At 51.0% G+C, this 12,028-nt stretch overlaps 1 protein-coding gene across 4 annotated transcripts in view; it reads left to right on the top strand.

The window, feature by feature from the left end:
• The window catches only part of SAMD4A (sterile alpha motif domain containing 4A), a 203,983-nt gene extending 192,408 nt beyond the window's left edge, over positions 1–11,575 (top strand). For all 4 annotated transcript variants that reach the window (XM_034992578.1, XM_034992577.1, XM_034992579.1 and 1 more), the window contains 2 exons: positions 4,290–4,373; positions 9,782–11,575. In XM_034992578.1, coding sequence (XP_034848469.1) covers positions 4,290–4,373; positions 9,782–9,810 — 113 coding nt within the window. In that variant the 3' untranslated portion in view covers positions 9,811–11,575. The remainder of the gene's footprint in view (positions 1–4,289; positions 4,374–9,781) is intronic.
• The last annotated feature ends 453 nt before the right edge of the window (positions 11,576–12,028 follow it).

Below are 12,028 nucleotides of genomic sequence, written 5' to 3'. Positions count from 1 at the left end.
GATCTCAAAACAGCCCTGGTGTAACACTGAGAGGCCACAGAGGCTCCTCACCACCTGGAGGGCCTGACAGGAAAGGGCCATGTATCTGTTCACCATAGCAAACCTCCCCTGTGCACCAGCTCATGACTGTATTTCTTCTACCATCAGAAGGCTGCATACCTGGGAGCATAGTGTCCCAAGCTGTTATCATTCATTGCCTCCTTAGTGTGAGTTTCAGATTCCTTCCAGAGAACTGCCTTTCAAAAGAGTGGGGAGAGGGAGAGTACCATCCATACAATGGGTCCGTTAGGGGAATGGAAGGGGCTGCTGTGCAGAGGAAGAGACCAGAACAAGGACCCTCTTAAAGTACCTAATGCACATTTGCTCTCTGCCTTCTGGTGGGCCAAGGCAAACCATCCTGCTCAGGACTGGCAGATAATAGGTAGGGAGGTTGGTGAATGAATCAACTGTATCACAGCTGAGAACCCAGCTGGGCCTGTACTCCCCTGTCTCTGAAAGTCAAATTGAGAGAGACCAACCTAGGTCTAGATGGTACTTGTAGGTCTAGAGACCTAGGTGGTACAATATTGTCTTATATCATATTCTCCTCACTTTTCATGAAATTGTGGGTCCCAGAGGATTCCACAGTACAAACGTCTTCAGGTTTAGGAACAAGGCCACCAGAGAAAAGCTGTGTTCCCACAGCAGACTCAGGGGTACGACTGATTACTCGTGTCCCTCTGTCACTCGCCATGACCGCCATGACCGTCTCTGCAGTTATCAGTATGGCTCTCTTTCCCTGCCCACACTGATTTCTTTTCCTTCTGTTACTACCCTCCCCCGTCCTGCTTGGCTCCCATCTTCCCTGCCTCCCTTTCTTCCTTATACCCCTTACCCAGTCTGGATCCCACTTCTCCATCCTCTGTCCTGTCCTCCTCAGCCTCTTTCCTGATTTCTCTCCTCCCGGCAGCCCCACTTCTCACTTAACTTGAAGCCTTCCTTGTTATTCAACAAGTAGCTTCGGCTGTTATTGGCAAAGTAGAATTCTAGAGGTTTTTCCTAGAATACCCCATTTTTTATTCTAAAGTACTAAAGATGCTGGCCTCCTCACCTCGGCCCCAGGGGCTGGGAGAGAGCTACAGAATTGTGCCATAGGTGCCACACATGTGAGACTCAGCTGGGATGACTGGTTCCTGCCAAGAAAAAGCCACATGCCCCCCCCCCCCAGGTGGACCCTACAAAAACACTTCATTAGGAATGGGAAGCTGCCCTCTTCTAGAATCTTCTTGACCCTGTGCCTGAACATGAGGCTCTCTACTTGTGGGACTTCTGAAAAGGCACAGTTAAAAAGATTCAGGTCAGCCTAGACCCTGGGCATCCTAGGACTGAGGACCCTCACTAAATACTGGAACGGTCTGATGGTCAGGGGAAAAATTCCTGGTTCTCAGAGATGTCATCTGGGTTAAGGAAACAGGCCTGCTTCAGGCAATGGCAGAGAAGGCTCAGTCTTTCCTTTTTGCCTTACTGACAACATAAAACTATGTCTACCTGGCCCGTTACAGCTGGGGGCCCAGGCTAAATGCAATGAGCCCTTGCGGTAAGAACTGGCAAGAACTGGCCTGGTGGGTCGTGTGCGCCTGGGTGGCGGGAGCTGCCCAGAGCTGCTTCTCTGGGGTTTGAGAGTTCTGCCCACCCAAGCCACACGTGGCTGAGGGCTTCTAGCCTGAGATGGAAGCTGTTATCCACCCAGCTGGTCTCCCTCTGTCTTGTATGTGTGGGGAGATGCCACGGATCTGTTTTTATCAAATACACAATTAAAAAGTCACACTATTAGGAAACTCTGGAGTGTGAACATATGGGCTTCTCCCAAGACTTAGAATTTTTCGGAGCCACTCTGCGAGTGGTGGGGGTCGTGACACCCTAGCACACCAGAGGGAAGAGCTGAGGGAGAAAAAGCAACCATGCCAACTTTCAACCTAAAAGAGCAGCCACTAAGGTTTGGAGATTCTAGAGCGGAGAGCCCCGCATTTCTCAGCCCCCTTTTTTGAACACGCAGTCCTAGGCTTGGAAAATGGCATTTTGCTGCGTGTTGGCAAGAAACCCTGCAGCTGAAACACTTCTCTCCAAATGTCGAGCATCTTTATTTATCCAAATCTTTCCACAGTGTTTGTTTAAAGGGGAGTGCTAGAGAGTAAACTAAATTTTACAATGAGCATATGGATGGTTATAATTGCTGAGGGTTTTTTTTTTTTTTTCATATTTGCTAACTGGCTATATATAAAACTGTGTTTCTATTTTATAGATTTCACACCCTGAAGGCTGCTAATTTTGCATGCATATGATTTTCACATGAATGGATGAAAATACTAAAATACTCTTTCCTCTGGATTGTCTAATTGCCCCGACCCTACTCTGAGAGCAACAATGGGTGGGGGTGGGAGAGACCCTTCCATTCTCCCTGGCTCTTGGCCGCCGGAAAGCCCAATCGTCCTCTGTTCATGAATTGGCACCAGTTGCTTTTCAAACCCATTGACGCTGGAATTTGTGTCAGAAAGAACCCTATCTGCTCCCCAGTGCTTTTCGTATTGATCCATTTTGCCCATCTACTCAGAATTTTAAACAACAGAAATGACGTCTGCCTCTGAATTAGCCGATAATGGGGAACACAGATTGCAGAGAAAACCTAAATGTATAGCTCATCAAGGAAAACAAATACTTTGGTTTAGCCATTGGTTTCAACTTCCTATCCCACTAAACCACCAACCCCTAACCTCATTTGTCATCCCGCCCACCAGCCCCAAGTGCCCCCTGGTGGAGATTTAAAGGAGCAAGGAAATGGCCTGAAGCTTGGGCCACAGGATCCTTTCCCCACTTACAGACTGAAGAGCTAAGGCCCAACAAAGAAGAGAAGTTTCCCAGAGTCGCATATGAAGACAGTGGCAATGTTGAGATTCCCAGGCCCTCAGAACATATCCCACTGCTGATTTTTGTCTGCCCCCCAACCCCCATCGTAGGATTTCACAATTCTAAGCTGTCAGAGCTTCCACTTTTTCCTCACTCAATAGACATGTGTGAAGTGTGCCAGCAGACCATGGCTGGGTATTATGGGAGATTCAGAAAGAGATAAAAGCACTGTTGCTGTCTGCAAGGCGCTTCCAAGCCAGTCAAAGACCCTCAAGAGCTTCCCAGGATGAGGGATGGGGGAGGTACTGACAGTGAGGGCCCCAGGAGAAGAGAGGAGGAGGCTCCTTCGGGCTGCTTCCCACTCGGGGGGAGGAGGGACTGGAGCCTGGAGAGATAGGGAGGGTCCAGATGGTAGAGGGGGCTTTGTGGTTAGAACGCACACAGCATGGTCCCAGGCAGTGAGAACCCGCCCAGCAGACATCTCAGACCTTCCAAGTGGCTGGAGGCCGCGAGCACTGACTGGCGCTTATAGTCGCTACAGCATGCAGGAGAGTACCAGCTCTGGAGTCAGACCCCCATGGGTTCTTGTGTTAGCCAGCCAACCTGGCCAGTCACTGTGAGTCCCGCTCAAGAACTGGGCACTTGGCACAGTCGTGGGCTCAGAAGAGGTGCTCACCAATACTGTGGTTTCCGTTTCCTTGTAACAAAGCAGAAAGCGCCAAGCCCGCTTCCAGGCCCAGGGAGCAGCAGAGCCAAGTCCTGCTCCAATGAAGTGAACATGGAACTGGGGGCAGGCAGCAAATAAAGAAATGTGCCAGATGTTGGTGACAGCTGTGGAGAAATATAAAGCAGAGGAAAGGGATAGGGCTGGGAAATTTCTGCTCATCTCTAATGTCCTTTCTAAAGAGACAGTAGAGCCAGAGACGTGAAGGCAGGGAGAGAGAAAGTCATGGAAACATCCAAGGACCACCATTCTGGGCAGAGGGAACAGCAGTGCAAAAACCCTGGAGTAGAAGAGGGCCTGGGATGGAACGAGGGGTGGCGAGAGCTGTACACAGGCAAGGGTTAATAAGGGCCAGATCACGTGCGCCTTGCAGGCCATGGCAGGGGGTTGGCTGCTATTCAGATGGGAAGCCGCTGGAGGGTTCTGAGCAGAGGCTGACAGACTCTATGACCAGCTATTTTTAGTTACGAGTTTTCTTCCAGCCGCCAATGTTCACAATGGACTCTGTGCGTCTAACAGACTCATAGGTTGGTTGAAACCAGAGTGTAACTTACCTCCGTGAGGATCCTCACAGTCCTGTGGGTCCTCCTGGGGTGGAGCGGGTGGAGCCCCACAGCACCGTGCACACCTTCTCCTTGTTCTCAGAGTCTCTGTCACCAACATAACCCTTTGTCCCTTGCAGAATTCCAGCTTCCTGTGACTGAACCGGACATCAACAACAGGCTGGAGTCCTTGTGCCTCAGTATGACCGAGCACGCCCTGGGAGGTGAGTGGGTCCTCCTGCATTTGACCGCATGCCTGGGAGAACTAGCAGCCATCTGCAGTAGCTCAGGAGGAATGGGAAAGGCACAATGAGAGGGGGGCAGGGGACAGAGCGAGAGAATGGCTTCAGGCTGCTGGGGGATCCCCATCAAGCCGTACCACACCGAGTAGCCCGCGACGCCCTGCTCCTCCTTTTCTGGGAGGTGAGTCAGGGACCTGGAGACCAAGGCTGTCCCTTTTTCCTCACAGCCACGCACCCAGTGCACACTGAGGTCCTACTGCAGCAGCTGTGCCAGCCAAATGCTGGGAGCTGGAGGAGTCAGAAACACAAGACATGGCTTTTAGTGGCAACATCCCCCCCACAGAATTGGATCCTTTCCTTCTCGGCACTAGAGCTCCCAGTCTGGTCCAAGCATATCCCAGCTTGTTCTAAAAATAGAATTTTTGAAACAAAAATCCCTGCTTGTTTTTGTATCTCCCTGTTCCAAATGGCTTCCACGATGCCTGGAGCCCCAAGCAGTCTGAGATGTCCCTCCCAGTGTGACAGGGATGGTCTAGTTTGATGTGCCTATGGGCGGCAGCCCCACAATGAGCGCCAGAAGCAGCTGGGTGGTCCCACTGTCAGTTTGGTCTGAAGCCCTACATCATCACCAGAGCCCCAGGAGGCCTGCAGTGCCCTCCGGGTACTAACCAAGTGCTTTTCTCCAGCCCGGACTCCGCACCAGCCCTGGGGATGTTTGGCAGGCAGAGGAGAGATGGCCACCCCTTCCTGCCAACCTCCGGGAGGCTCTGAGTCAGAGAGGCCTCCTGTGACCCTTCCCACCAGTCCTCCCCAGGCGGGATGTGCTCACCCACCCTGGAGATGGGCGGTCGGAACACCTAGAGCCAAAATGTGCGCTCTCTGGCCATGGGGGCGAGAAAGGCTGCTGACAGTTGCTCCTCCGGAGAGCTTGGTCCTCCCTACCAGGGACTTTTGGATTTTTAGTCCCTGCAAACACAGTCTTATCCTAACACCAAATATGAGACAAGTAAATGCTCTGCTTGGAGCAGATTGGAAAGCAAGGACTGTACCTACCTGACCTCAGCTGGGCAGGGTTCTCCACAGCCCAAAGGCAGGCTCCACTCAGTACCAGAAGGGAGCTAGCTCAAGGCCTCCCAGGGCTGCTGACTGAAAGGATGGTGGGAAGGCACAGCTCCTAATGGGTTCCAGGAACCCCATCTGCAAACACTGCTCTCTCCCTTGGCCACTCATATCCTAGAAGCTTCACAGCATCATTGGTCCATCCCTGGCACCTCTGTGGGGAGGTGCCACCAGGTCCTCTTCTCCAGCTAACAAAGGAGACTGGGTCGGCACACTGATAGCCCCTGATGAGTAATGGGAAACAACCCAAGGGTCCATCAACAGATGGAAATGGATGAACGAAATGCAGACAGTGGAATATCATGCAGCTTAAAAAGGAATGAAGTACTGATCCATGCTACAACATGGATGAACCTTGAAAACATTACACTAAATGAAAGATGCCAGACACAAAAGGCCACACGGCGTACAATTCCACATAGGAATTTATGAAATGTCCAAAATAGGCAAATCTATAGAGACAGATGGTATAGTTTAGTGGTTGTCAGGGGCCGGAGGGAACTGTTGAGTGGAGAGTGACTGATTGATGGGTACCAGATGAAAATGTTCTGGAATTAGATAGTGGGGATGGCTGCACAACTCTGTGAATATATGAAAACCTCTGAATTGTACGCTTTAAAAGCGTGAAATTTGTGGTATGCAAATTATATCTCAATTTTTTCAAAAAGGGAAGCCTCCCAGACCCTGAGAATTCAGACCAAGCTCAGCCCACTGCGGGCAGCCCAAGCTCCCTCCCACCCAACCATGGCTGGTGGGTGAGGAACTCCCGGGCCTTTGAGAGTCAGCAAGGAGAACTGACCTTCTCCCCCAGGGCTTGATATATCTCAGATAATTGGCATGTTGGAAGCCCTTATCAAACTGCTAAGTGCTAACATTATCATCATTAGTAGCAAGAATGCCAAATGCTCTTTATTAAAGGGAGGTTTTCATCGAAAATGCTTCATTTTTTAGCTCATTCTTCTACTTTTACAGAAAACCTCTCTGAACTGATGGTTTTTTGCTGTTTTCATCTTGTTAATCTCCTAAGCCTTTTTATTGCTGTGTTTTTCCTCAATAATGCGCTCTGGTGGGAAGCCTCGTAAGCAGTTTCCAGAGCAGAGAATGCAAATTAAGTTCAGGGTGGCCCAGTTGGGCACAGTGGCGGTGAGCCTCCCACATTAGGACTGCACCCTTCTGCTGGCCCACCTCGTCCAGGTGCTGGGAAGATGACCTTGCTGGGGAGAGAATGCCAATGAATTAAATCATTTTACAGGAGGACAAATAATTAGGGAGAGGAAAGCAAAGTAAAAGAGGTTCCTCTGCCTGTGTCTCAGGACAGGAGGGGAGGGTGGCCAAGTTCCCGGGACACCACATCCTACGACGGTCTTTCTACTGTGGCTGGTCCATGGGCCCCAAGCCTTGGTGGCCCATCCTTTTGCACGGACATCTCTACTTTCAGCGTCCTCCACTAAGTACAACCCTCCTGGTGCCAGTCTAGGCCATTTCTCTCTTTGGCCTTCCCTTTCTGTCTTTTCCTTGCCCTTCCCTTGGCCCCTCCAACAGAACCCATGAGGAAGCCCAGGAGGTGGGTTGCCTCTGCCATCTTGGTTTGTGAATCTTCATTTAAGGCTTTCATCTGGCTCTGTTGGGCCTGCTCCTGATTGGTGGCTCCGGGTATAAAGGAAGACTCAACACCAAGCCTGGCTGCTGTCTTCCTCCTGCACAGGGGTTATATGGGCAGGAACAGCCACGGCTACAAAAGCAAGGCTCCTCCAAGCAGGACAGAGACTGCAGTGAATTCTACCATAAAGAGGAATGCCCAGTCCACTCTCTGATGCTCCAGGATTCATGTTTTCACATGATCCCCTTGCCGTTCCTTCTCACCTTCTTTCCTTATTCCTTCTTGGGACTTAACAGCCTCACTTTTAGCTGATACGGAGACTTTGTGCAAATTAGAAAAAGACTCCACTTTCTTAAGATGCTGTTCTGCCATTGATTTGATATTTGTCATAGCAACTATAAAACCTATAATGAATACATGTAAATGGTGCTCCCTGGAGTTGTACACATTGCACAACTGTAAATGGTGAATCTGGACTTACCTGTTGGTCATCTCCCTGCAGATGAATACTGTAACCCTTGGAGGATGAGGCATAGGCTTGGAAGTCAGTGAAAATGCAGCTTGGGGTTGGGTTAGTTGAGATTTTCATGTTTCTAGCTCCCCACTTACTCACTGGCATTAATGAGGAGGCCAGTGAGCCCTGGCAAGAGCGTGCTCCACTCCTACAGACAGGGGAGCGACCTCTACACACCCACACGTGTGTATCTATTTACACGCACCCACTGTTTCCCATGAGTCGTTACCACCGCAGAGCCACCACCAGAGGCTCAGGTTAACACCGGCAGAAGTCAAGAGAAAGATTACTGATTATAAGCTCACCTCTGGGGGCCTCTATGACTAATGGCCTGATTCCCATAAACGCTCCCGGGGTCATTTGCTTTTCTTCTTTAAAATCGCTCCAAAAACCATATGGAAATTCATAGACACACACAAGTACAAATAAAATTGGGAAAATCTGAGTAAGATCTGTGAATTGTGTCAACATCAGTTTCTTGGTGGTAATATTATAGTTTTGCAAAATGTTACCACTGGGAGAAACTCAGCAAACCCGGAAACCTGGGACTGTCTCTTATAACTGCATGTGAGCCTACAATGATCTCAGTAAAAATTTCAATTAAACATTTCTCCTTCAAGTCCCTGCTGGCAAGACACCAGACTGGCACCACCCACCAGGAGGCCGGGAGGCCTGTGCAGTGGACTCAGCACTCCTCCATATCACTGAGGTCCTCCAGCTTCCCCTGAACACTCTGCCCCTCCCCTCTCAAACCTGAGTTCCGCCTACTGGATCCAGGTGCTCCTCCTGGTAGACCAGGTTTGTGACATCAAGGCTTAGACCAGGACTTACCTGCTGATGTTTGGATATCAACAAAACCAGGGAGGCATCTGCATCCCTCCCTGGCCTTCATTTACTGGTCACTGAACACAGTCATTTCTACCTCCTACAATGACTCATCATCCATGCTTCTCTCTGCTCACTGGATAAGCCCCTGTCAGACAAGCCCTAGCGTGGGCCATTGTAGGGGCCATCCTGCCACCAGCCTTGTCTTTTTTTAGGTCATCTAACAGCTGCCAGAGAAACCATCCTAAAATCAGATCTAATTACCGCTTAGAATGCCCCAATTACCAAGTCCAAGCTCCTGTTCGTAGTACACAAGACCCTTATGGCCTCATTCTGGGGATTCTCCTATAGTCCCATGTGTAAGCATGGCTCCCTTGGCAGTCTGTCTCACTCGTGGCCTCTGTCTCTGACCTGCACGTCCTCCGCTTTATAGCCTGGTCTCACCAACTCTCCATAATGTAGACACCGCCTGCGTTGTGTAGCCTCAACATTCACCCACTTCCACAGGGCCTTTCAGTTCTCAGTGCCCACAGCCTCTAACTGTGGTGTCTACCCCTAACCAGATTCTTGAGACAGAGAAGCTAGATCAGTTTGGGTCAGCCGCATCCCCCTGGTCTGTTCAGCTCAGAGTCACAGCCACCTCGTGCCCGAGCTTTCAGCAGGGACTCGGTGAGGGGGAGATGCTGCCAAAGAAAGGGATGTGAGCTAGACAGGTCCACCTGCATGTCCGTTGCAGCAACCCCCTCCCCCCGTTCAGCACATCTCCTGCCACTCCTCCATTCCCCCCATCCCTCACCCTAAACCTCGATCCAGCCCCCCAGCCCCACCATTTGATGACCAACATCACACCTATACATGAGCTGTATGCCCTCCGCACACCCTCTTCCTTCCTGCCTCCTCCTCTCTCCTCCTACCAGCGCCATCTTACAAAAGTCATTTCCTCTCTCTGTGAAACCATCCTTGACTTCCAGGGGCAACTTAAATCTTCCTTCCTCCATTTCCTGCTGTGCCCGGTGCATACTCCATCGTAGCAATGATCACTCCTGCATCCCTGTGGCTTTACAGATCCGTCTCGACTAGGATGTGTGTACTCACAGGGTGAGGACTAGGTCTCCTGTTGGGGTGCCCGGACTGGTTACAGCTCCTGGAACAATGGCTACTCCGCAGACGCTGAGTGGGTGGGTGTGTGAGTGAATGAGTGGATGAATGGTAGGCGCGGCCTTCAGCTGTCTTCAGAGACCAGGAAGCCCATCGCGCACGGGGTGCGACTCGGTGGCCGTGAAGGGAACGGTTTTGCCCACCCGTGCCCGTCATGTATTCTCTCTCTGCCAGACGGGGTTGACCGGACCTCCACAATCTAGAAGCTGAAGATGAGAGTGACCGCGCTGGCCGTGAAATCGACTGCTGCGGGTCCAGTGTCAGCCATCTTCAGGGCTGCACAGAATCCTCGGAGATACTCTGCAGCCTTTTTTTTCCCCTGGTCCCGCTCCCATTTTGATTTTGTGAGAGCGTAGGTCGTCCTTGTAAACGTATCAGTAGACCGGGGATTGGTCATTTTGTCATTTGTTTCTGTCACGGGATGGCTTGGTGTGCGGGTGGGGAGGGGTCTCTAGGGAAACGTGGGACTGGGGGGGTGGAGAGGGAATGCAAGTGGCTTCTTGGACGGAGAGAGGGGGAGAAACGAACAAAAAGAGTACCGCCTACCGCCGGGAAAGAGCTGGGAGAGACGCGGGAGGGAGGCCGAGCCCTGGGCCCCGGCGCCCCTCGCAGCCCGCCTCCGCTGTCAGGCCCCAGGACGCCGTCGTGGGCTAGTGCGACCAAAGCAAGATGGCGGCCCGCCCTCCCTGCCGCCCGGATCGGCTCTCCCTGTGGACCCGGCTTGGGGTCGAGCCGCAGGAGAGGGCTGCACGGCCCCGGCGGCAGAGGGGGAACGTTCCCTCCAACAAAATTTCAGAGAAACTTTGATTTGTGTATTGTTTACATAACAATTTTAAAGGGTACATAACGTGTAAAGAGTTTGGATAGCACTTCTCTTCATACTATGGTTTTTGTACAGGATTTGTTGATACGGATTCATTTCTTTCCTCTATTTTTGTAATAGCAGCAGGGTTGTCTCTTACAATGGCTGCCGAGCCGTGCCTGCGGGGAAGGCGGACGCGGCTCGTAGGCCGAGGCGTCGTCCATCTTGCGGCCGCGCCTGCGCGGCGCGTGCAGGTGGGCGGGCGGGACGAGCGTGTGGCTGGAAGCGCGGGGGAGGGACGAGGAGGACGGCACCGTGTCATCAGTTAGGGTCTGTTCGCGAGGCACCAAGAGATTCTAGAAGAATCCTGCGGCCCTTTCTGGGCTGGATTTGCTTCTCACCCAGAGACCTCTCTCCCTCCCCACCCTACTGTGGGGTTTCAGCCTATCGCCCCTGCCTCGCTTCACACACACACACACACACACACACACACACACACGTGGGTGCAAGTTCCACTGGAGGAAAAATGGTAAGGACCGACAAAAGGCCTTAACGTCAGATAATGAGCTCAAAAAACCGCTTCCACTACGATTGTGCGCAGGAACCTGAGCCTGGGGGCTGCACCCCCCTGGCTCGCTCACTGCTGAGGGAGAGGAGGAGAGCAAGACCCAGCACAGCGTATAACTGGTCAGTGAGCAAGTGGCAGAGGGAGCGTGCGGGGAGACGTGCAGTCCACGTGGCCAGGCGGGCTGTGAAGGCAGATGTGGGAAAGGGCAGCTGCAGGACGGAAACGTGGTTCTCGGGGATTTGCTGTGTCGTTGGCCGATTTATCTATCCAGCCACACAGAAGAGAGAGAGAACCAGTCCTGACATGGAGATTAACAAAGTGTGCTACCACAAAGTAATAGCTCTGTTTCTTAAGGGCAAGAAAGACTACGTTTGGGATTCGATGCAATGGAGGGTATTAAAGGAAATCAAAGAGGAGTTGTGCTCTGCACTGGAAAATTGGGTTGTGTAAAGGATGGTATGAATGCTCAGCCAGAGGCGAGATCAGGGAGACGGTGTAAGGCCTGTTTATTAAATGGGTGAGTCTGGTGCCATTGCTTTTAGCGAAGTCAAAGTCGAAATTGAAGAGATCAGACCATGAAAATCACTGTGCTTGCTTATGGTTATTTAAAAAAAAGTTAAGTAAACACAGATTTAAAAGGCCTTAATGAAATCTAAACAACTTTCTTTTACCTTCGAGATTAAAAATGTGCACCCAATCCAGCCTTGCTTTTGAAGTTTTTTAAGGTTTGAAAAGGTGGGAGCATCTTAACTGTAGAGAGCTTTTAGTAAGCAGAGGGGGCTTGAACCCACTATTATCACATTTTACGTTAAGAAAACAGACCTCCCCTTGGGTGACTACATTCTAAACATGCAAATCCATGTGCAGAAAGAGGCAGCATTTTTTAGTTGATTTTTTTTTTTTTTAAACTAAGTGCCATTAACATTCATCCTCCACACCCCTTTTCTAAACAAGCTTAGTGTTATTTGGGGAATGTGTTGGGATGGACGATCACATGTAAGGCAGGAAGACTAGATCAAAAATTTTGAAGGCCAAAGGTAAGACCAGAGGG

The sequence above is a fragment of the Mirounga leonina genome, unplaced genomic scaffold (genome assembly GCF_011800145.1).
Source record: "Mirounga leonina isolate KUSES-001 unplaced genomic scaffold, KU_Mleo_1.0 Mir_82, whole genome shotgun sequence".
Lineage (NCBI taxonomy): Eukaryota > Metazoa > Chordata > Mammalia > Carnivora > Phocidae > Mirounga > Mirounga leonina.
This window is presented reverse-complemented; position numbering and strand designations above follow the sequence as displayed.